Source organism: Eubalaena glacialis, chromosome 16, assembly GCF_028564815.1.
Source record: "Eubalaena glacialis isolate mEubGla1 chromosome 16, mEubGla1.1.hap2.+ XY, whole genome shotgun sequence".
Taxonomy (NCBI): Eukaryota; Metazoa; Chordata; class Mammalia; order Artiodactyla; family Balaenidae; genus Eubalaena; species Eubalaena glacialis.
In genome coordinates, this window is record NC_083731.1 from 80,286,727 (window position 1) to 80,313,070 (window position 26,344).

At 36.5% G+C, this 26,344-nt stretch overlaps 1 protein-coding gene across 3 annotated transcripts in view; it reads right to left on the reverse strand.

Annotated features, from left to right (window-relative positions):
- Positions 1 to 26,344, reverse strand: part of RFC3 (replication factor C subunit 3) — a 248,624-nt gene that overhangs the window by 13,063 nt on the left and 209,217 nt on the right. The window contains exons 1-9 of one of the 3 annotated variants that reach the window (XR_009697520.1): positions 18,147 to 18,323; positions 15,445 to 15,582; positions 12,618 to 12,685; positions 10,568 to 10,665; positions 8,334 to 8,515; positions 7,175 to 7,311; positions 6,986 to 7,084; positions 4,854 to 4,923; positions 3,400 to 3,664 (exon numbers count right to left, since the gene is read on the reverse strand). Coding sequence is in view for 2 of the 3 variants with exons in the window: in XM_061170814.1 (XP_061026797.1) it covers positions 3,473 to 3,664; positions 4,854 to 4,923; positions 6,986 to 7,084; positions 7,175 to 7,311; positions 8,334 to 8,515; positions 10,568 to 10,665; positions 12,618 to 12,685; positions 15,445 to 15,582; positions 18,147 to 18,233 (1,071 nt within the window). In the remaining variant the exon portion in view is untranslated. Of the gene's footprint in view, positions 1 to 3,393; positions 3,665 to 4,853; positions 4,924 to 6,985; positions 7,085 to 7,174; positions 7,312 to 8,333; positions 8,516 to 10,567; positions 10,666 to 12,617; positions 12,686 to 15,444; positions 15,583 to 18,146; positions 18,324 to 26,344 lie in introns of those variants that run through there. The other 2 variants (XM_061170814.1, XM_061170815.1) reach the window with 2 other exon arrangements.

Below are 26,344 nucleotides of genomic sequence, written 5' to 3' on the forward strand. Positions count from 1 at the left end.
AATTAGATGAGATACCAGATATGAAATGGTAGAAGGATTCAGCAAGTTTGAAGATTTATCAATAAAATTATCCAAGCCAAAGAACTCAGAGAAAAAAGACTAAAGAAAAATGAACAGAGAATCAGCCACCTGTGGACCAATGTCAAGTATTCCAGGATATAAGTAACAGGAGTCTCAAAGAAGATGAGAAAAAAAGGTCAGAAAAAAGGTTTGAAAAAATAATGGCAAAAAAACTCCCTAAGTTGATACTATAATACTAATACTACTCATAATAATCTGATCCAAGAAACTAAACAAAGCCCAAGTAAGATAAACACAAAGAACTACAACTAGTTACATCATAGTCACCTTGCTAAAAGCCAAAGAAAAAAAATACTGAAAACATCAAGAAAGTAATGTATCATGTAAAAGGGAACAAGCATATGTTACTGGCTAACTTCTCATCAGAAATAATAGAGATCAGAAGGTAGCAGAATGAAATATTCAAAGTGCTAGGGGAAAAATAAAATTTTTAAATGAACCTAGAATTCTGTAAGTGAAGACAAAATAGGAACATTCCAGATAATCGAAACCGAGAGAATGCCAGCAGACCTTAGCTATAAGAAATATGTCTACCATACAAACTCTAATCAAAAGAAAGCTGGAGTGGTAATATTAATATAAGATAAAATAGATTCAGAGTAAGGAATATTACCAGAAATCAGGAGGAGCATTCATAAAGGGGTCAATTCATCAGGAAGACATAACAATCCTAAAATTTTATGCACCTAATGAGCTTCTAAATGCATGAAAACCCAAAAGAACTAAATTAGACAAATCCATAAATATGGTTAGCGATTTCAATATTCCTCTTAGTAAATGACAGAAAATTAACAAGGGTAGAGAAGCCTTTAAAATATATCTGAAAATTTTCAATCATTTGGAAATTAAACAACACACTTCCAAGTAATCATTTGGTCAAAGAAAAACATCTCAAGTGAAACTGAAAAATAGTTTGAACTAAATGGAAATGAAAACACAAGATATCAAAATCTGTAAGAGGAAGTTAGATCAGTATTCAGGGTAAAATTTGTAATTTTAAATGATAGAAGAGAATGGTCTACAATCAATTACCTAAATTTCCATTTTAAGACTCTGGAAAAATAAGAGCAAACTACATCAAAAGAAGAAGGATGGGATTAATAAAGATAGAAAAGGTAATCAATGAAATATAAAACAGACAATATAGAAAATCAATTAAACCAATTTTATAGAGACAACTAGAATGCCCATACAATGCTGGTAGAAATATAAAATGGTACAATCACTTTGAGAATCTGGTGACTTCTTAAAAGTTAAACTGACACCTATCTTAGGTCTAATTATTCCATTCCTATGTATTTACTCAAGAGAAGTGAAAACATATATGTCCACAAAATGACTTACAGAAATATTCAGAACAACTTTATTCATACTAAACAAATCCTGGAAACCCAAAGGTCCATAAACAAGTCAATGGGTTGTAAAAGTGTATATAAACATACACTGATCAATGAACATTAAAGAAATTAGTGAAATATGCAACAACATAGATGAATCTGTTATAATTCTGAGAGAATGAAGCCTTAACCAAAGACTATACAGTATTTGACTCTAAATTCTTGAACAGGCAAAACTAATCTATAAAGACAGGAAGCAGATCAATGGCCACTTGAGTTGGGGTAGGGGTGGGCTGACTGCAAAAGGGATATGGAAGAAACTTTTCAGGGTGATGGAATCTGTATCTTGATTGGGATGATGGTTACACTGAAAACCTTTGTCAAAAATCAAACTGCAGACTTAAAATGGGTATGTTTTATTGTATAAATTATACTTCGTTTCTCTACATCTCAAGTTTCTTATTTATAGCTCAGAGATAATACTTACTTCACAGAGTGGTAAGGTTATAATGAAATAGTACACATACCCAGTGCAATGCCTACCATGTAGTAAGCAGTTCGTTATTCATCAGTTCTCCACCTAAACACCTGCTGTTTCTGAGCTTTCAAGATTCCCATACCATTATTAAGATAGCTGCAGTTAAAAAATTCTTCTTCATAGGGAACTAAAATGCCTCTCTCTAACCTACATACATTGATCCTAAGTCTACCCTCTCTAGAGCAGTGGTTCTCAAACTGAGGCGTGCATCAGAATCACTTGGAGGGGTGGTACAACACAAAGACTGCTGAGGCTTATCCCTATCATTTGATTCAGTAGACCTGGAATGACACCTGAGAGTTTGCATTTCTGAGTTCCTAGGTGATGCTGGTGATGCCAGGGATTCCACTCTGAGAAGCACTGCTTTAGAGAAACATAAATTATAAGACCACGCATACTTCCAAGTGCATCATTTTAAACACTGGAAGAGAGTTAACATATTTTTTAACTTCCCTTTTCTCCAAATTAAAGCAGTCTTAGCTCTTCCAAACCTCACTTTCCTAGTTCTCTGTTAGAATGTCAATATCCCTCCTAACATGTAGCCCCCAGGACTGAGACTTCCAGTTGGGACCTGACTAGTACCACCCCCCGCCGCCACCCCATAAAAAAGGCAACAATCATTTATCTTAACCTGAACAGTTTTCCAGGTTTAGGTTTTTCAGTGTGTGTGTAGTTGTGTCTTTGTCAATCAAACACTTCCTGATTGTTTATCACCAACTGCTATAAGAGCAGGTCTTCCTAATATTCTTATACAGAGCCTGTCATAAACTTCTGTCAAGCAAACCCTTTGTTCCATGAACCAAATTTCTGAATTAAAAAATGCTCCAAAGGACAGGACCAATAATACAACAGTATACTTGTTCAAAGAGTAATTTCAACAGTAATATACCTTTGCTTCAGAACTACACGATGCATATTCTTCCGGAGTCTTCAAGTACTTAATGAAAACATGCTTATCTGAATCACTGAAAATAAAAGCTGGATTTCTACAGTTTCAATAGAAATGGTATGTGCAATTTTCTCCACACCCATGCTATTACGTTTCAAAATTAATTCCTATATTTCCTGCAAAAATATAATTCTTGGTTGAGGGAAAAAATGATTAAACGTAATGACTTGCCAAGCAAAAATTTATGTACCTGTGGCCAAAAATGGTCATCTGAAGGATAGAAAACAATCCCTGCTTTTTTATGTGTAAATTTCCTCCAGCAGGTGAGAGAGTACATAGAAATGGGAGGATCAATACTGCATACTTGGAAAACAAATTTTTAAAGTAAATTAAAATCATGTTCCTAGACTCTAAAGTTTCTAGTTGTATCCTTTCAATACACTTCAATAGTACAGGAGCAATTATTTAACCTAGAGAATAATGATTAATAATTCAGAGGAATTATTACAAAAACCACAAATAAGACATAATTAAGTAAAGTTAGTTTATTTTACCTGTAGCTCTTCCAATATAAATTGAATGTAAATGCTGATACTGAGAAATATTAGGAAGAATTACTGATAGATGTCAGAATATCATGCCTTCCAATCCATCCTCCATGAACTTCTTATAAAGTGCCATAAATTTGGCCACAAATGCTTCCAAGTGATAAATGGCTTTGCTACCCAGCTGTAGACGATGTTCATAGTAAGCTGCCATCTGGGCCACTTCCCCTTTCAGTTGTCCATCACAATTATGTAAAAGTTCTGATAGAAGGCCCTAAAGAAAGATAACTAGTAATTAAAAAAGTAATCATTTTTAAAAAATATTAGCTGAACATGCTTTATTTCTCTCATTCAAAAAGGAAGTAAAACTTAAGTTAAATATGTTCTCTTTTTATTTCCGATGGACCAGCGGACTTCATCCAAAAGTACATACCATTCTATAATGTAAAAATGTGAGTTATCTTTCATATTCCAACTCTGAATATTTAAATGTACAAGGGTGCAAAGATATAAGTACAAAGATGCTTACCGCAGCATTATTAATTATAATAATCTGTAGACAACCTAAAGTTCCACCAACAGGGGTCATATCCAAAAAACTGTGGTATAGTCATACAATGAAATCCCACCCATCCACTAAAAAGAATAAGGTAAATCTGTACTGTCATAACACAGCAACCATACTACACTGCTGAATTTTAAAAAAGGGAAAAAAACAAAACAGTGCAGGACACTGAAGTTTCGTGAAACACACATATATGGGCTTATTTCTATGTGACTAGAAAAGAGGTCTTATGGAAACAGAGTGTGGAGCTTCACTTTTTTCTTTGTATATTTGGTATCATTTGAATTTTTTCATGTAAGTATTACCAGGTAATTTTAATAAATACAAACAAACAAAAAAATAGTGTGTGCCCTAAAATCTAACAGTCAGCCTATCTATCCAGCTGGGCAGTTGATTAGGTTTAGACCAGCCCTAAAACTATGTCTTACAATATCCCTCTGCCTCTTTCTTTAACCTCATTCCTCAAGTGCACTGGGCCTTGCTGTCTGAAATACTTGTTCCCCAGCTACTTATATGGTTCCCTTCTTTTAATCCTTCAAGTCTCAGTTTAAACATACCTTCCTCACAGAAGCCATCATTGACCTTCCATAACCCTGCCCTCCACTGTTACCATTTCACCTGGTTACTTCCTTTGTGGCACTTGGAACATTCTGAAATCCTCTTGCTTTGTTTCCCATTTCACCCCACAAAAATGTAACTTCTCTGAAGGCAGGCCCACCCGTCCCCTTCAACACACCCCTAATGGTGCCTGGCGCACGTGAAGCTCAATAAATATCTGTTGAACTAATAAGCTGGACAGAAAGAGGTGACAATGTATCTTCGTGAAGCAAAAGCCCTGAGATCACACAAAGTCCAACTTTTATGCTTATAAACAGTTCAAGATTTGAAATCAGGATACCTTCATTATTATTTCAGGAGGAATACAATGAGTTAGAAGCTCATAGAGTCTCCCACGAACTTCAAGGAGCCTATACAAAACAAAACAACATTTTGTGATAAAAATAGGAGGTAATTTTTCCTCTGTACTGTCTTACTTTACAAATTAAACATCCCAATACAGACATTTTCTTAAATGGCTTATCATACTTAAGATACACCTATGGCAGCTTATCCTAATTTCAGTTCATTTTTCTAAAATGATATAATAATTGCTCACTAAATATTAGCTGCTATTCAAATTAGAAAATTACGAATTTTCTAAGATATGTCAAACAAGAATCAAGACTAAGGGGTCAAAAATCAGAAGGAGTCATTTGGTACTGTGTGGACCAATGTTCAGAATGACACCAGCCATCCCAGTATTTCTGCACAGCTCCAAGGTTTTCTGAAATTAAAAGAAATTTCTTTTTATACAGCATAATGGCATCAACTCCCAAAACTGTTAGTCTAAACAGGCAACAGCAGCACTCGAACAAGTTCATTTATGAGCTGTCAAAACCTGTTTGGAAATTGGAGAAAAGGGCCGCAGCAGCTAGAATAATTAAGTAAAGTAATAATCAACTAAAGTCTTAAAAATACATCTAATAATAGTCAAATAGTCAAATACTGCAACATCTGTACCTAAATCTCTTAAGAGCAGGAAAGTTCAACTACTACCACCAATTTTTCTTCATTAAAATCAGAACAAAAACAAGAAAGTCACCTTTAGCGTGGAAATATTTTATGAAAGTAAAAGGCTCCCAAGACACACTTTGTTTGAATTTATTTCTTTAAAGCCTGAAATTTCTTCACTGCTTGACAATATTTTACAGAACGGAATGCACATTTTTTCCTAAAGTCAAGGTTTCTCTTCTGAAGAACCTACTTAAAACGTTTGGCACTTTTCGAAAACTATTAATTTCTTCAACTAAAATAAATGAATTAATAGGAATTCAACGCAAATACCACATACCCATTATCTATGACTATTCACCTCCTCTAATCTATATGGTAGCCCAAGAGTACATATTATCATTTCCTTTGAAGAATTTCTTATAAAAATAAGAATTCATCAGATATACCATACAAGAAGAGAAACATGGCATATTCCTCTCATGATTATTTTCATGTAAACCAGGGAAGCTTACATTTCAGTGGTTGCATTCAGTCTAGTCTGTTTCCTAAAAGAATCAACCCTCTCTAAAGTCCAAAGATGGTTTCTCAGTTCTGACAGGCAAAAAAAAAGTAACAAACTGTGTCTCAGTGAGCCTAAGGGACCTTCACCAGACGTTCCAAAGGTAGTGAGTGGGCCTTAAGACTGTCACTCTTGATTTGGAGAAGAGCAGACTGCCCTTCTCAATCAAAGTTTTCATGATAAATCAAACAAGCAGTGGCTGAAGTACTTTCAGTATGGTCTACTACTGAATAAGAGACCTAGGAAGTAAACAGAAACAACTGTACAGCAAATATGTACAGAACACTTCTTAAATACTGATGGCATACACACATTATTCTTAACAAAGCCTATCATCACACATGAGCACACGGTCTTCTAGTTCTCAATCCATTGTCACACAATCTCTTCTGCTCTTATAACAAAGGTACAAGTATCCTTGGCAGAGTAAAAATAATAGCATCTTCATTATACAAATGAAAAAGCTGAAGCTCTAAGATGAAGTTACCTGCTCAAGGACACTTAGCTAAAAATCAGTAGAACTACAAGTCTGACCCACAGTCTAGGGTCTTTCTATGACACATCAATACAAAGTTATATATTGTTATTTTCAATATTAGAAAGCTAGAAACATCATGCTATGTATTAATATTAAATCATCCAAGATTCTGGGAAAAAACCTAAAACTTCCAAACTTTGTTTTAATTTATGTAGAAGCTCCACATTTACATGCCAATAGCCATGATATCATACGCTAACTATTCTGAACCACTAAATTTCTAAAATTAAATCCTACCTTTTCTTTATAAGTGTAGTATTATAGATTTAATTACAATTCTAAATGGCATGGTATTAGCATAAAACAGCTAACCTAAAACTTAGAATATCTGTACTGTCTCAATGACCAAACTTTCATGGTGATCTTTTACAGCAGTTACCTCTGTGGAGTCTGCTGACTGACAATAGCATTGGCAGTCTCCCTCAGATACACCTCCCAATCTGTTTCAGGGATTTCTTGATCTGCAGTGAAAGGATATCTACATGACAAAAAGAGAACAAAATAAATTAAATGAAAGCGGGCTTATGTCCCAAAATGTTTCCCATGGTAACTTCCCCCTTTCACTCACTGTTGCACTCTGCAGGCTTCACACATAAGCAGGGCTTTTCTGAGATTTCTGCAGGACTTCTCTGCAAGTCTACGAGCCAGTTGTGAAGGAAGATTTAGACCTTCCTTCTTGCACACAGTAGATAACACATGGCAAACCTACAAACAAAATAATTAACAAAAATGGGCAATCTGTCAAACAGCATACTGAGACAATTTCTGTTAATATCTTTATAGACCCTCCCCAACCTTTTTTTTGGTCACTACCCTACCCTAACCCACTGCTCCTTCAGCAGGAAGCCAGGGGTCTAGCCTAGTTGTCAGGAAGAGGCAGCAGCTAGATGGGCAACTGGAGGAAGATCTGGTCCCAGCTCCAAGCCTGACAGCCTCCTCAAAGCAGCAGGGAGTTGGAGAGAAAGGGTCTCAGGCTGGGGGCAAAGATACTGCCCACAAGGCTGCCAAGTAGAGCCGTACAAGCTGAAGTGCACACGACTCAGGCACTAAGACCTGAATGGTGCCCATGGGAGTGGTGAAACCTGGCAGTGCTGCTGCTTTACAGACACTTTTAACTCTATCACCCCCAAAATTTTTACAAGTGAAACTTATAATAAAGTTACTTTAACTACTTTGAAACTAATACAATGTCACATATTATCCCCACTTTGCATAAAATTGTCCCAAATCTATTAAACAGCAGAAAACTGCTTGTGAGAAACTGGTATTTCTACTGATGGCTATTAAGAATGATAAAGAAAACAAAAAAATGTATTATGTTTCAGACTAACTTTGGTCCCCTAACAGGGGACTAGGTATTCCCAAATCATCTTCTTGCAAAATCTATTTCCTGCATACTCACGTCTCCTCCATAAGCCAATTAAATCAGGTTAAGGTAGAAGCCATTAAATAACTAGCCCTTACCTACTTTAGTAAAATCCACAGTAATTACTTGTTTAAAGTAAAAGATGATTTAATGGAAAGAACATTTTCTATATATTGGTATCTGGTATTTACTATATATAGATTTATACATATACTAATAGTTAGCATCCAGGCCATTGCTATTCCTAAATTACTGATATAGCTCACTATGTTTTCACGAAAACAAACATGACAGGGATGTACACACAGTACGCATGGAATCTGAAGTGAAATTTTTTTCGGAAACGTTTAACTTGACTTACATCTTCAATGCTGGGAGCAGGCACACGAACTGCAAGGCACCTACTACGAATAGGTGGTATCACTTTTGATGTAGAATTGCAACACAAGATCAACCTGCAGGTGGACATATACTTTTCCATGGTTCTGCGCAAGGCATGCTGAGCATCTTTAGTGAGTTTGTCAACTTCTGTCAATAACACGACTGAGTCAAGGAAAAACAAAACAAACTTTAACTTAAGTATTTCTCTTCCTTTTCCTCCTCGTTATTCAGAGTGAAATCCTAAACAATAAGCCTAATATACTACTTTCCCCTTTGGAGAAGATATGCAAAACTTATAGGTATGGTGAGAATAATTTCTTCTATTTTTATTTTAAAACATTCTCAGATCAAACAAGTCTAAAAAACACTAGGCTAAACAAAGTTAAAGATGTTATTTTGTTGTAGAATTTACTGCAGCCTTTATTATATTTATACACAGTAGAAATCACCACAACAAGGATATACTGTGCTGCATTTACCCAAAATAATTTATCTCAGGAGCACATTTCTGTAGAACATCTTAGCATTAAGGAATATACTTTGGAAAACACTGGCACAAGAGATGTAGCAAATAAGGCATAAAGATATCTGGTTACTTGTATAATAAGATTCCATCTGGTCATAATCAAAGATTGGCCTTAAAGTGCTTCAGGAATAGTATGTAGGGACTGAATCCAACTGCTGTATTTTTCATTGTATTAAATTATTTCTAGAAGATGACAGTGGTAGCATTTGTAGCATTTGAATCTCTCCCATAAAAACAGACAGAACAAGTAAAGATTCCAAGACCCAAGACAACATTTATATCAAAACTAGGTGACAAGCTGTCCCTAAGAACCCTAAATATGAGCAAGTGAGAACAAGAAACTATGTGTGGGAGGAAGTGGCTGGGACCCACCAGGTTTTTGACAGCCTTTAGGACAGGAGAACCCCAAATCACCCACAAAAGCACACTGGAAATATCATGGGCCAATTTAAGAACAGCACTCATAGGGCTCAATTCATGGATAAGAGCTAAGGAACCTTGATGCAATAAGGTTTGACAGAACATTGGACTGAAAATAATAAAATGAATATTCCTTCCAAGACAACACTTCACAATATGGAGAAGTTCTGGAAATAGAACCAAAACTGAACAGAACAGGAAAAATAAAGACAAAGAGATTGATCCCAGTATCTGACAAGGATAGCACCAAATAAAATGATAAAAAAATAAATCATTGCTAGGTGAGAAAACAGCAGCATATTTTAAAAATTAACACATCCCAACCAAGTGACATTTACTCCAGAAATGCAAAGCAGTTTCATTAAAAGATCCAGTAATATAATACTAAACACTAAGAAGAAAAATCATCAAACTACATTAATGGATACAGAAGAGCATTTGAAAAAAAATTGTTTAATTTATTTTGAAGTATACACTGAGGAGGAAAGATAAGAAATACACTGGAATATGCACAGGCGATTTACAAAACAGTAAAATAAGCAATGAACAAAAGATAAAATCATCACATTCACTAAAAAAAAAAAAGCAAATGTACAAACAATTTATTTTCTCCACTCAAACTGACAAGGATTAAAAATAATTATCCAGTGTTGATAAATGTTAGAGAGAAATGGGCATTCCTAAACACTGCTGGTGGTAGCACAGAGCTATACCCTCTTTCAGATAAAGAATTTGGCAAAATATATCAAAAGCATTAAATATTGGCATATTTATCAAAAAATCTCCTGTAAAAATATATGCATATATATGTACATAAATAATACTGCAAATGTTAACAGTAACTGTTACAGGGATTATAGCCAATATAGATTTTCTTTTTTTAGCTAAATATTCGATAATGAACATGTCACTTTGGTTCTAAGAACCATTATTTTTAAATCACGCAATTTCTTATTTTAAATTAAGTATTTTTTCACTACTTATCTAGTTCTAAAGTAACAAATGGGTGGCACAAATAGTTCTCTTTCTGCCAAAATTCAATTCCGTTAGACTATAAACTCCCAGGAGCAGAGATCATGTCTCTCGTTCACTTTTACATATTTAAAGAAAAAAAAAAAAAAGGTAGCATAGTGCTTGGCACAGAACAAGAGGTTAATAAATATTTGCTAAATGGATGGAATTTACATTCCCCACTACATTTTTCTCTTATACCCACTGCTTGTAATTTAAGTGTCTGCCTCATAAAAAGAAATCTTTTTATCACATACCTTTAAAATCTTTTTGAGAGTTTGTTTCAAGTTGCTGTGATTGTGCCACTGTTTTCAACATCTCCTGAATTACTACCCGGTCACTATTTCCAGCATCACTATACAAAACAAAAATAGTGGTAAATATGTGTGTAAATATTTAGAAAGTATTATGCCCTTATTCTTAATCTGTTATTGTAAGAAAAATGTTGAAGATCTTAAGTGATCAAAATTTTAATCAAACTGAGTAACACCTATTACATTCACAAAACTTTAAAAGTGAAGTGTTTTAGGGTCATTAAATACTAAAAATATTCCAACTACAATTTGGTTAATATCACTGAAAACACCAAGCATGTTCTTATATTAAGTTTACTGAGAAGATAAACAAAATTGATAAACCATTAGCCAGACTCATCAAGAAAAAAAGGGAAGAGACTCAAAAAAAAAAAAAAGAGCAATAGCTATTAACAGCTTGTCAAATACTTTGACACTTCTGTACCCACTATAATTAATACCTAGTCAGAGCTAATTTAAAATATAAAAATAACTCCTTGGAACAGAAATTTAATCTCTGTTCCTCTTCCCCACCCCCGAAATAGTAAAGGTCTGAGAGAGAACAAGCCTAGACAAGTCCCTCTCAGCACCAGCAGAGTTGATTCAGGGTCTTAGCAAGGGGATGGGATAAGCAAATTAAGTTTAGGACACAAATCAGAACTCTGTAAGCTGCTGATTTACAGGCATTACCTGTCATTTATACCAATATCATTGCTTTAGCACTTAAGTCCCGCACCTCACAAACCAACATAAGTCACCTGGTTAATTCAGGCTGAATGTCAATTTAAAACACCTGAAAAACAAACAGCTTACCCTCCAACTGACTTCAATTTAAAACACCTGAAAAACAAACAGCTTACCCTCCAACTGACTTCAATTTAAAACACCTGAAAAACAAACAGCTTACCCTCCAACTGACTTCAATTTAAAACACCTGAAAAACAAACAGCTTACCCGCCAACTGACTATTCTTGCTATGGAGGAACTCTCAAAGAGAAAAAGAGGGCAAAGAAGTCAGCTTTAGTTTATTTTCCCAAACAGCCATTGTCTGTCTCAATTCAATATTATTAGATCAATATACGTACAGTGTTTCTTTTATAATCATTTCCTTGTCCAGAATCTGAAATATTTTGCTTTTGTCTATGGAATTACCACTCTCTACTTTTACGATCAGACCCTTTCCCACCAACCTTAATTTTTTTCTTTGACATACCTAGGAAAAATAATATCAGTCTGTTAGGGTTCTGAGGACTAAATAATCCATGTAAAGCTTCCCACACAGTGCCTGCTACTGAATACACATTAGCTTAAAACTCTCTTCCTCTTATTCCATTCAGTCTAGAAAGCGATGCTCGATCTCATTGCTGTGCCACTGCCCGTAAAGTTGCCTTTGCCTGAAGATGTCCTTGATTCTGTTCTCCTTCAAGAACATATCAGACCCCGTAGAACCCTGAAGGCTTAGCCAACTTTACGCCCAATACAATCATTTCTACATCATTTACTTAAGCAGAAAGTAACTGCTGTGGCATGAGTTTTTAATGTGCCTCCCAACAAGATCCTAGTCATTATCTCATGATAGAGAATACAGACAGTGGCTGATGGACTGTAATACCCTCTAATCAAAAAACTGAAACAAAGAAAATGGAACCCAAATTCACTTTCTGAAATATTTTTTCAGGCATTTACAAACTTTTTAGACACACTTTGCTCACCAGTTCTGAATGAGTCAGTATAATTCAACAAAAACTTACTGACTATGCAAAATACTTTGTGTAAAGCACAGAGCTCTGTAGAGCAAGAAAACTTAATTAAAATTATTTGACTTGGGGGGTATCAAAGAGAAGGGAAAGTAGGAAGGTTCTAGGCTCCCCGTCTCACACAGGGCAGCTTCACTTTTATCTATTGTATATATTGTTTCCATACATAATTTTATTTCAAAAAAACATTCTCTTTTAAAAAAAGGTCTGAACATCGCTATTCTAAAATTGCTTATTTCTATGTAGTAGCAACTTACCTGGGATTAACTTCAAGGTGGTAATTGCTTGCAATAGTGCTAATTTCAATTTTCTTTTTAGATGGAGTCTGTGGACAAAGAAAATAGTTTTTTTTTTTAATGTTTATTCATAACTATTTCTCTTTTCTGTATTTCATTCTTTTTAATTATGTAAACAATTTATGTTTACTAAAGAAAGAAAACTTTAGATGACCACCACTAATGCTTCAACTTCATTAACCCCATTCCTTTCTTAAGATGCATGTAAACATATATGTTTTTATGTACCTTGCGTCACATCACACATTCTGTTTTTAGTGTGATCACTTTTCTCCTTTACCTCCAGAAATCTCCAAACCATTCCCAGTTATCAGATCATCGTTGTAAACAATTTGCCTATGTCCTTTCACAGCCTCTTCCACGATAACACACAAAAATAAACACATACTAATACATTACTACATAGAGTGTGTCAGCGTACTTGCAAAAATTGTTTTAAAAAGACGCAATCATATATATTTCTCTGTGTTTTGCTTTTCCTTAACACATCTAGACAACCTTCTCAGACAAGTGGTATAGGCTGTTATAGTTGCATATCAACTATAACATGGATGTCCCAAAGCCAGTCATACAGATGGGCATTTTGTTTCTTGCTTTTTACAATCTCAAACAATTCCATAATTAACATCCTTGTGCATATGTCTCATGCACTGCTTTCACTTCTATGTAACAGAGTCCCAATAAAAGATCTGCTGGATTGAAGATGATGTGTTTTCTAAACTTTTTTACGTATATATGTGTTTATGTATAACCAGCCACTTTCCAAAAAAATCTAACAATTCACTTTTCCACTGGCAACAAATACTCCTCGTTATTCCTCATCTGCAATAGGTTTCATCATGCCTTCAATTTTTGCCTATTTGATGACTGTGTAATAGACTCTCACTGCTTTTCTTCAACTACCACAAAGGTCAAACATCTTCACATAGGTTTATTGACTGTTTATCTTTCTCTCCTGTGACCATATTTTATTCAGTTTTCTACCAGGTTGTTTTTCCATTGTCACTTTGTAAAATCTTTTATCTAATACATTCCTTTCAAATATTTTTTATAATCCTTCATTTTTCTATTGATCTTATGTATATTATCTTCTGTCATACAAACTTCTAAAATTCATATATACCCAAGTATATACTTTCTTCTACAGCTCCCATGTTTTTTATTAAAAGGTGTTCCTGACTCATACACTGTTCATACAGTCTAAGAAATTCTATTCTAAGAAATTTAGTTTCATTTTACCATTTCAGTCTTTAACTGATCTGGATTTATAAGTTATGTGTCATAGGGGTTCAACTTTATTTTCTTCTGGGTTGGTAACTAGTTATGCTAGCACATTTTGCTGACCAATCCTTTTCCTACTGATGTGAAACAGATCTTGGGCTGTCATATTTCTGGGCTCTCTATTCAGTTCCACTGATGTAAATCTCTATCCCCATGCCATAACAATATTGTTTTGATTATAGTAGCCTTACAGTATGGTTTAATAAACACATGTCCCACTTCACAAATCTTCTTTTTCATAATTATTTTAGCTAGTCTCAGAAACGTACTTTAAGATCACTTCATACAATTAAAAAAATAAATTGCATTTTAATTGGAATTTCACTAAAATTTATACTGAACATGGGGAGAACAGATACTTTTAAATACTACTGAGAACATGATGCATCTTTCCATTTGATCAGCTCTTGTTTTTTGTCCTTTTATAAGATTACGTATAAGGTTTTCTTACTACCTTCCTTATTAAATTTGTCCCTGCATATTTTAAAGAATTTCCACCAGGATGTACTACCAACACCTCAAATTCTATGTGTCTAAACACGAGCTAATCCACATTAGCCTACAGTCCATTTATCCTCCTAAAGATTCTATTAATAGCACAACCTACTGTCCAGTCACTCAGTTTACATTTTTTCAGTGCCTAATATGTGCAAGACACTATACCAGAGGCTATGAAGAATATGAAAATGATGGCAACTGGACTGATTGTGGTGATTATTTCATAATGCATAAAAATATCAAATCACTATGCAGTATACCTGAAACTAATATAATGCTACATGTCAAGTATAACGTACAAAAATATAAAATTTACCTTATATAACTTCAAAACAAATACAATCTTGTCAGAGTAAAGATGTATAAATAACTATGATCAAGGCAAAACAAAGCAAATGCTCTAAAAAGTATAAACTATGGGTTGTAGGAGGAAACATTAATTATAACGGGGTTGGGGGGGCACTTCCAAGAGGATACATTTCAGCTAGATCTTAAACACTGTCAGTAAGGAAAGAGTATGAAAATGCATTGCAGACCATGAGGCTACAGAACACAGCCAGGGCAAGATCATGGGAACTCTGAGCATCCCAGAGCCTCAGGCCTCCTCTCCCAGTCAGTCAGCTGCCCAATCTTTACCAAGTCACCAGATTCCACGTTTAAAATTTTTCTCCAAATCGTTCCCTTTCCATACCCACTACTGCTCTCAGCACAATGAACTTTAGAAACTTGAGTTCTAGTTCCAGCTGACGCTAATTCGAATCTGAAATGAATCCCACCACCTACATCTTACCCAAAGTCTCCTGTTGCTCATATTTCTTCTCTAACGTAATGTAACTTTTGTCTGGTTATAATAGTTAGGTCTATAAATCAGCAACTCTCAAACCTGTACACCAGGATTACCTGTGAAATTCTTACTTAAATCACACATTGGGCAGCAAAGGGTCCTATATGATGAGGACTGAAAATCCCTGCTCTAAATATTTGGAGGGCATCAAAGTGAAATGCTTACTGTGATGGTCTGATGTTCAATTCTCAATTTTTCCACTCCCACACCATAAAGTTCACGTAGAATACACATAATTCTTGTCTTTTTTCCAGCACCTGATGGTCCATAGACTAACAGATGAGGAAAGTCACCACACTGCACCTGGAAAAAAAAGAACAAGGCATTTTCCCCAAACTACTGCCCAACGTGTGGAAGTAAACTACTTTTCAAGTATTAAATATTTTGTGTCTCTACCTATGAAACTTCAAAAATGTGTGTGTGTGTGTGTGTGTGTGTGTGTGTGTGAATATATATATAGAGAGACAGATCTTTAACTCTGAAATGTTGATTATCTCCCTGGGACTAATGTTATATAACTTATATATCTAGCACAGTACATGTAAGATACAACACTATATGCTAGAAAGCAAGAAATCCCAAACCTGGCTGACTGTCAGACTCTTCCAGAGAACTTTTAATAAAAAGACTGATTAATTAATGGACCCCATCCACAAGATTATGATTCAGTAACTGAGACTGACGCCTGTCGTGGTTTGGGCTTCTACAAATAGTCCCTTTGATAAGAAACGAGTGCATCTGGTTTTATTTGGAAGGTAAAGGAAAACTTTGTAGGGAAGCAGGAAAGCAAGGAAGGAAGGCAGCCAACAACAGTGTTGTTAACTTAAATACCACTCTGGGCACCTGGGGCGTGATCCTGCTGGGGATACTCTTGAAGCCAGTGAAAAATATACCACACTATTAAACCACCCAAGGGTGGAGAAGCTGGAGTATGATACACTACCTCTCATCAATCCTTTGCTGGCTTGGGAAAGTGAATGGAGAGAAAGAGAGGGCATTAATTCCCTGACATTTCAAGTTTGCTTAGAGGTGTCAGCAAGAGATAGCCTTCAAGAAATGCAGATGCAGGGAGTCGGAAGTCGGTCTGCGTAATTTTATAAATTAAGAGCAAGGGAATGGAGTAGGACGCTGACAGTGCTGCATTTCAGAACAAGATTGTTTGTTTTTTAAAAACGTTCCCAGGTGATTCTGATGCTCAGTCAGGTCTGGGGATCAGTGTTATGAAGGCTATAAAGATGACAAGAACACAGACCTTAGCTTCAGGTGCATAAAATCTTGTGGAGCAAAAGTTTTATAAATAACCGTTTTAGAAAAAAATGAAAATAAGTATCTTAACAGAAGTGCTTGTTACAGTGAATTTTAGTACTTTGTAAACTCATCTATCTCTGGCACCCAAAGAAAAAAGCGTCAAGGAAAGGAACTATTTACCTAAGACAACGCATGGAAAATAGTAGGTACTCCACAAATATAGCCTTCATTTTTTTAAACTTCTATCTCACCAAAAATAAGTTATGCTGCAAATGTTTCACACTTTTATTAGGTTGTAGATTCAAAGGTAAACAGGTGAATACTTTTGAAAAGCCAAATCTATTAACACAAGACTAATATACTAAATTTTTGTGCAAATATTTATTCCAAATTTTATATAATAGAAAACTGGCAATAGAATATAAAATATAGCCCATGGTTAAGAAAATCAAAGTCGAAGCTATTGTAAGAAAATGCAATTTGTCTATAAATGAAGCTGTATTCATTTATAAATTGCATTTTCTTAGAATAGCTTTGACTCTGATTTTCTTAACCACGGGATATATTTATTTAGATTTTTTTAAATACTAAAAATAAATAAAATAGTAAATTAATAGATTTACTTAAAATTAGTATAGTATTAGTATTGGAATACCAATAATTTTAAAAGAGAGTTTAAAAAAAACACTTCACTCTCACACCACCACCAACTTTTCTAATGCCTTTCATATATAAGGATGGAGTTCTTCTATTATAATTTCTCACTAAAAAAAAAAACTTTACAAATAGTACCTGTAATTCTGAAAAAGACGGGTACTTGAAGACCAGAGTGCTGAGCAAAACACCTCCATCAGGAAGTGGTACTTTAGGCCCTTAAAAAGAGTAGATAAGTGGCTTTTCTACTCAAGACCCTTCTTCCATCTCCACTCTCTACAAACTTCAGTTTGCTTTTCACAAAGCACTGTCATTAGATACTTTTATCAACTACAACATAAAAATAGGCATCGCGACAGGGAAAAGAAAAATCTTCCATTAAGGAATTAAACTCAAGGACAACCTAATACCACATATTTTAGAATTAAAAATGACCTTAGGAATTAATAAACCCAATATCTTCCTTTTTGTAAATGCGGGCAATGACACCAAGAAATTTTAAGTAAGCCTATTAAAAAGTCAGATGATGTCACTTCTCTGTTCAAAACGTTCCAAAGGCTTCCCATCTCACTCTATTAAAATTTACTGTATCTGCACTTCCTCCCACCCCCAAACTCCCCCATTTCCTACTCCTCTTCCCACTGGCCCACGGTTAGCCAGCCGCACTGGCCTCCCGAGTGACGGGCTGTGCACACTCCTGCCTCAGGGATTCTGCACCTGCTGTTCCCTCTACCCGCGCCACTCCTCCCCCAGAGCTCCCTACTGTGGGCTCTCCCACTTCCTTCAAGCTTTGGCTCAGATGACAGTCCTCAGGGAGACTTTCTTTGTTTACAAGCACAGGCCCCGCCCCCACACCGTGTCCTCGTCCCAGTTTTACTTTTCTCCACAGCATTCATCACCTTCTGAAGCGGGAGGGCGAAGGCCTCCCCTCCTCCGGCTCTCCCCGCCCCGTCCCGCCGACTCACCAGGTTGCGCAGCTGGGCCGCCTGCTCCTTGTGATAGTCCAGCTGGCCCAAGGAGCAGGGCCGGTATTTGTCCACCCAGAGGCTCATGCCAGCCCGAGTTCCCGGGGTCCGACACTCGAACTTCCCGCGCGCTCGCCCTCCGCTCCGGACGCGCAAACAAGTTTTCCCGCGAGCTCCAAATCTCGCGACATCACTACCGGCGCGGCGGCGTAAACGAGTTAGAGGCGGAAAGACTACGGAAGCCTAGTACGGACAGAATTCAGAGCAACGTCGGTTACCACCTACTCGTTAAGGCTCATTGTTTTATTTAATCGTTTTCTTTGTTATCACCCTCTATCATAGTACAGGAATTATTAAGCAAAATTGGAAATTTGGCTCTGATACTCTAGGCGTCAAATCCGGGAACTTAAGAGAGACCACCCTCCTAAATTCATTTCATTCGTTCATTCATTCACTCATTCGTTCTACAGAAACTTACAAAGTATTTACTGTGTGGAGCTCTGTTCTTGGCACCAGAATATATCCGGCTTTTCTCACTTGGCAGGCACCAAAAGAAGCTTTATTGAATAAACCGCTAAAACTAATATCTAATCTTCACTACCTTTCCTTACCTCCATTCCTCAAGATTCTTACTGAATTTAAAGCAAAGGAATCTAAAGGTCGTGAAAAGCTACAGAAATGTGGCCACTCAAACTGCACCTCTTAAATGCACTTCTCTAGGTGTATGTAATTTTAATTACTTATTTAACTTATGCTTTTATTTTACATATTGTTCAAAATCCTAAATACTGCCACAGGACAGGAATTGATTTCCAAATATGTTTAATAACCTTCTATCAAGGTGCCGCCTCTCATTCACTTATGACACAAGAATTTATTGTATTCTTTGAATCATCATATTTACTGAATTATTCCTGTAGGCAAGAAATTATTGGGCACAGTTAATAACACCACCAAGTATAAGACACAATCTCTGTTCTCAAAAAACTTTTTAAACACCCTGGGAGACTTCTACCTCAAGGCCTTTGTGCTTATGATTTCCTCTTTCTGGACCACTTCTGTCCAAGTGTCAGCAGAGCTGGGTCCCTCTTCAGGGTGTTTGCTCGGAGTCATCTCCTCAGTGAGGCCTCCCTGACCATCCTATTTAATACTGCAAAACTCTCCACAATCCCTATGCTCCTCCCCTGTTGAACTGGGATGTTTGAAATTAGAAGGTAAAAGAAATCAAAAGCAAGGGTATTGAAGTGTCATTTATGTGGATATTGGAATCATAAAAAATAATGAAATTATTACCGTGAGAAAGAAAGTGAATCAGTTGCTAAAACAATCAATGAATTGACGTGAGTGACAACAAGCATGGCAGACAATTTCAACAAGGAGGGGTTCATGTAGAAAGTGGAGTCTGAAGGCCTGTGTTTCAAAGTTGCGAGTTCTAAGGAAGCAGAAATGGTGTGGAGGGGACAACAATGCATAAGAAAGACACTTAGCTCACCTTGACTTGCCAGATTTCACAAATAAAAATACAGGAGGCCCAGTTAAATTTGAATTTCAGATAACTTTTTAGTATAACTATGACCATGCAATATTTGCAGTAATATTGCATGGGCATACTTATACAAAAAAAAATCATCGTTTATCTAAAATTAAAACCTAATTGGTGTTCTGTATTTTATCTGGCAATCTCACTCCAGACCCTTGAATATATGGGATGTGAGAGACGGCTGCTCAGAAGAGAGCCAGAACACGAAACAAGTATTCAGAGAAGAAGGTATGAGTATACAGCAGTAGCCAGCGAACTACAGCTCCAATCACTTAATGACTCATGTTCCTCAGCTCAAAATGGGGTTAATGGAACTTGCTTTATGGCTCATTTGAAGATTAAGGGAGGTAATGTAAACACCTGTCACACACAAGGCATGCAATAATTAATGGTTACATTTTATTGAGAAAAGACATATTCACAGTGATGTCTGCCATCTTGTACCTATAACCAAGGACTAAAAAGAACCAACCAAACCTTCCAAAGACCCTCAAGATGAAGGATTGTGTTACCTGGGCTCTTCTCCTAACCCTTGACAGTTCATCCCAGTGCACCTCTCTGGGGCAAACCTGTAATTGGTTCTTGCCAGAATCAGGAGTAAGGTTCTTCTCCAGGCTGGATCTAATTTTGGTTCTTTAAAGAGAAGTAATGAGGAAGAAATTTCAGGGTCTCAAGAGGCTGAGAGACTAGTTAAGGGTATAAAATATATATATAACTTTGGCTTAGCCCCTATGCTTGTGAGTTTTCTTCTTTTTTCATATGCCCACACTTTCTCTGTTCATTGGCCAGTTAGATGCAGAAAATCCAGAGGAGGGCTTTGAAGCTCTAGGGGACAGTTGAGGCCCTGGCTAGAAGGAAACTAGGTCCCTGCATCTTAGCCCAGGGTGATCCACCCTCTCCCCAAAAACAAAGCGGGTAATTTATTGGGGAGATGATCAAACGGATCAGCAGTGAGAGACTGAGGAAAGCGAAACAGGGGAGGAAGTAAAGCCAAAGCAAGGTGTGTTATCAAGGTCACTTCCATGGGCAACTGGGGCTTGATCCCTCTGGGGACTTTCTGAGGAATGAATAGAGTATTTCTTTGAATCATCTATTGATGAAAGATGGGAAGAAGCATTCATCCACCAGCTCCCATACTCTATTGGTTGAGGGTTTCTCCCTTGAGGATGGTAATTCCCAACACACACACAGTTCCGTACTGGGCCTCTGTGCTGGGCAGGACCCTGCCTGTGCCCATGCTGTCAAAGGACAACAATCCTACCATTTTTTCTTATCCATTCTCTGTTTTCTTATCCATTTATTCTCTTATGCTCCAAGAAAACAGGTAATAATGGGTTTGTGCTTTCCATATTAAATTTACACACAGTGTTAAAATATCCCAGGATATTAAAGATGGACTTTTTTTTTTTTTTTGGCTGCACTTCGCGGCATGCAGGATCTAAGTTCTCCTGACCAGGGATCGAACCCACGCCCCCTGCAGTGGAAGCACAGAATCTTAACCACTGGACCGCCAGGGAAGTCCCAAGACTGAATTTTTATAAAGATAATTATAATAGAAATAATAGCCATGATTTATCAGAGAGATTGATGCATAGCAGAGAAGTATTTTTCTCGTAAAAGGAAAACTGGCATCTCCTTAAAATGCCAGGGATTCTCAAACTGAGTGGGAAGGCAGATGGTTCTTTGGCTAGTGTCCCTTTGACCCTGTGTGGATGACACCATTCGTTGCTTCAAAAAGGAAATCCAAGAATTCAAACCCTATGGTCCACTCTATGTCAAGGGCTGCTTCAGCCAATAGTCACCAGTCAAGAGTATGTGCTAACTGAATGACCTCTATTACTAGAGTAAATTTCCTTCTAATGTTCTATTTTTATTTTGTTTTTAATATGAAAATTGTTTTCTTTCTAAATGTGTATTTTTTTTTCTTATGTTAAATCTAGTGATTACATTGCAATGAAAAGAGGAGGGTCTCTGAAATAATGTCTCATGAAAATGAAGGCAAAGTACAGCCGTGGTGTGCTACAATGTAGGGGTTTTTTTTAGGTCATGTGAGGCACTTCTGCCTATAACCTAAGTATCCTAGATAGACTTCTGAGTGTGTTGGGTGTGAATTGGCATGGCTGGTGTCCCTGGCTCTGAGGAGTATCTCAGGACAGCAGATGTTGATAGTGGACAATGGGAATGTGGGTGCCGTGAATCAGAGAGCATGTCAGCATGGAGGGTCTTCCTCCACTGCTCTCTGAGCCACACGTCCATACAACACCACCCATCCAAACAGGAGCCAGAGCACAAGATTGAGATCTGTGCCTGGATGACAGGGATTGGAGGGTAGGAACAGCAGACACCATGAGTGCTTTCATATTCAATCAGACAAGTATTGTCATTTATGTTTTTATACATGTATGTATCTGTGTAACCATAATCCAGATCAAGATATAGAACATTTTCACCACTCTAGAAGGCTCTCTCATGCCCCTTCCCATTCAATACATCCCTCTCGAGTAGCCACTATTCTAAATTCTACCACTGTATACTATTTTCCCTGTTCTTAATCTTCACAGAAATGAAACCGCATAGTATATTCTCTTTTGTGTCTGACTTCTTTTATTCACAATATATCGCGAACTTCATCCGCTTGTATGTAGCAATAGGTTGTACCTATTTTTACTGCCATGTAGTACTGCATTGTATTAATATCAGGCAGGCTTCCTGGGATGTCACCTGTGCAATGTCACATAGCCTTTTGCTTGGTGTAATGCTCTGCTGTTGCCATCTTGAAATTCTTAATAATTTCTTAACAAAGCACCTGAACTTTTAAATATTTTGCGCTGGGCCCTGTAAATTATGTAGCCAGCCCTGATCAATATATCTTAATTTATTTATTCATTGTACTATTGATGGACATTTGGGTTGTTTCCATGTTTTGGTTAGTAAAAATAATATAGCTGAACATTCTTGTGCATATATTTGAGATATGTACTAATTTCTATTGGACACATGCATCTAGGAATGAAATTCCTGAGTGATAAGGGTAGGCATATGTTCAGCTGCAGTAGATACTAACAAGAGTTTCCAAAAATATTTGGACCAATTTACACACCCGTAAGCAATGAATGATAGTTACATATTTCATATCCTTCCTGACAAAAGCCTCTTTCTTTATCGTGGTAAAATATTTGTAACATAAAATTTACCATCTGAGCTATTTTTAAGTGTACAGTTCAGTAGCATTAAGTACATTCATTCACATTGTTGTACGACCATCACCACCATCCGTCTCCAGAACTTTTTCATCATCCCAAACTGGAACTCTGCACCTATTAAAAGTAACTCCCAGTGCTGGTAATCCCCAGGCTCTGGCAACCAGCATTCTGTTTTCTATAAATTTGACTAGTCTAGGTACCTTTATAAGTGGAACCATATAATATTTATCTTTTTGTGTCTGGTTTCTTTTACTTACTCTAATGCCTTTAAATTTCATCAGTGATGTAACATGTATCAGAATTTCATTTCTTTCAAGGCTGAATAATATTCCATTGTAGGTATATACCATAATTTGTTTATGCACTTATCAGTCAATAGACATTTGGGTTCTTTTCATCTTTTAGCTTCTGTGAATAATGCTGCTATGAACATTAGTGTGCAAATATCTGTTCAAGCTTCTGATTTCTATTCTTTAGGGCATATGCTCAGAAGTGGAATTGCTGTAGTACTATTTTTCATGGCAGTTGCACCATTTTATGTTCCCACCAGCAATGCACAAAGGTTACAGTGCCTCCGCATCCTCATCAACCAGCAAGCCTTTTTCATTTTAGCCATTCTGGTGGGTTTACAGAGGAATAATTCATGGTATTGAGCATTTTATCACGTGCCTATTGGATATCAGAATATTCTTTTGTAAAGTGGTATTCAAGTTTTTTTGCTATTTTTTTACTAGATTGTCTCTTTCTTATTGACTTCTTTCTTTTCAAACGAATATATTGTAAATATCTTTTTTTCTATGCGTGACTTGGTTCTGAACTCTCTTAAAGGTTTCTTCTGATGAACAGAAGTTTTTAATTTCACTGTAGTTTAGTGCACATTGTTTTTAAAAGATGTTTGCCTACTCCAAAGTCATGAAGATGTTATCCTGTGGGCTTTTTAAAACTTTATTGCTTTATTCTCATATTTAGATTTTAAATCCACTGGAATTGATTTTTTTCTGTGATCTACGACATAAGGGTCAAGGTCCTTTTCTTCCCCATGTGAATATCCAATTATGCCAACATTATTTATTGAAAAGAACTTTCTCCATTACACTGAAGGATAACCTTGTCATAAGCCAGGTGACATATATGTGTGGATTTGTTTCTGAACTCCCTATTCTGTTCCATTGGTCTATCTGTCTATACAGGCACAGATACCACACTATCCTGATTACTGTAGCTTTATGACAGGTCTTGATTTCTGGTAGTTTGACTTTTTTTCTTCTTATTCCAGGCTGCCTTTGCCAGTCTTTGTGCTCTGCATTTTCATATAAATGTTAGAATCAGCTTGTCAGTTTTGCAAAAGTCTTGGCTAAGATTCTGTTTGGGATTGCTAGTTACAAGTATTCAAACCCATAATTGAATATTGTGGATTTCATCTCTTTTGTCTTAGAAATCATAAAATATAAATTGTTCTACTTGAGCACATTACAAATCTGTCACCCATTTTACTCAACCCTTTACATATGAAGCTGTAATTTCAAAAGGGAAAAAGCACTTTTTTCTGCATGACTTAACTGTGATATATATTTAACATGTCTTCAGTTGCCCTTGCTACCTTCTTGAAAGGTAATATATTAAAACTAAAAATAGTCACTAATAGATGTTGAAAGGGAGGATTTATTTTACATAAAATGACATAAAAAACCAATTACAACTTTAAAAACACAAAATGTGATTAAATATCCAGTGTAAAAAGAAGAACGCCTTTATTACTGTGAGGTTCTGAGGCACTTGTCACTGATATTACTTCATCTTGATGTTTTAAAAATGACTAATCTGTGGCCTCTGAGAGAGGGATCTAGTAATGAGGAGATCCCACAGTGGAAGAGAGCAAGAGGGCATTGCAGGCAACAGTGCAGGAAAGTCCCAGGCAACAGTGATAGAGCAAGCTTGGCAAACGACCTATTCAGGCTGGAGCAGGAGGATACCTACCTCCAGAAGATGAAATTAGTATCTAATGTGCTCACACATCCTGAGATGAGATTTACACATATGCAAGAGAATATGGGGAAATTAGCAGGATGTGTTAATACATTAAAAACTAACCAATGAGAAAACAATTAGCAAGAGCAGTGAATATAAAAATTATATAAAAGGAATATCTAGTATCTAAGAAAGGAAACGTTATAACGTTTTATCATGTGGCTCAACTGTGCATAACACATATTCAAAATAATATAAACACCACATACTTATCTAACTAGAAATTATGATATAAATGCACTGGGAAGATGACGGGAGGGGAAGTGTGTCTAGGTGTGAGAAGGGAGTGATATAAAAGACATATGACCTCATTTTCCATAGTAGGCAATCAATAGCTAAATTTTCAAAATCAAGAAATAGCAGTATTATGTTATTAAGAAATATGGAGTTAATGCCAACACACACACACACACACACACACACACACACTAAAAGAGTTAAAAGTGTCTTTTCTGGGAAGCAGAAATAAAGTGGTAAGGCAGAGACCAGGAACAGGGATGCTATTTTTCACAACAAGCGCTGTGGAACCTTTAACATTTTTCACTATATAATCTGATAAAAGTAAAATTTAAGTAAACAATACAATGATGAATACAAAGTGAACCCAAAGAATATACTGGCCTCTAATGCCACACAAATTAAAGTTATTCATTTGCTAATAGCTTTAAACAGGACTTCTAGGGAGACCCACCTAATCAGGTAGGTCAGGAAAGTTTCTTCGGAAAAGTAATACTTAGGACGACGCTTGAGCAGTGGAATCAGCCAGAAAGGGAGCAGAAGAGTGTATTTTAGAATAAAGGACTAAAACTTGCATAGGCCCTGAATAGGGAAGCTTCCGGGCTCATACTGAAACACTTGTTGGGCCTGAGAGGGGTAAACACGGAGGACAAAGTCATGAGAAGAGGCTGGACAGGCCAGTGAAGAAACTGCACTGAATGGTCCTCCTGGGTTTTAATAAGGATTTTTTGGTCTATATCCTGTTTCCTCCAGTTACCTCCTCACAGGTAATGTAACAGGATTAAGCTGGTTCTTCCCAACTCCAACATCCTACAATTCTAAAACCCTGAGCAGTTTCCCCAGGGATTTCCTCGGTGATGGAAAGCTCTCTGCTGAGTGTCAGGGCATAGCTCCACCCTGGCCGGGCTTCATCCTGTCTTCTTTTTTGACTTTGATTAAGTCACTTTCTCTAGGCCTGAATGGACTCAACCACAAAAATGAAAGGCTGGGCTACATAACTCCTAAGGGCCCTGCAAGCCCTAACACTCTTTTCACTTTTGCACTCGTCTCTGTACTTTTACCAAAAGGAAGAATTCCCAGTCTTCATTCACATTTTTTGTGTGAAACTCCTTTTTGCCATGATCTTTATCAGTTCCTCAACTTCTCAATTTTTGACATGTTTCTACAAAGTGGAATGGCAACACCAGTGA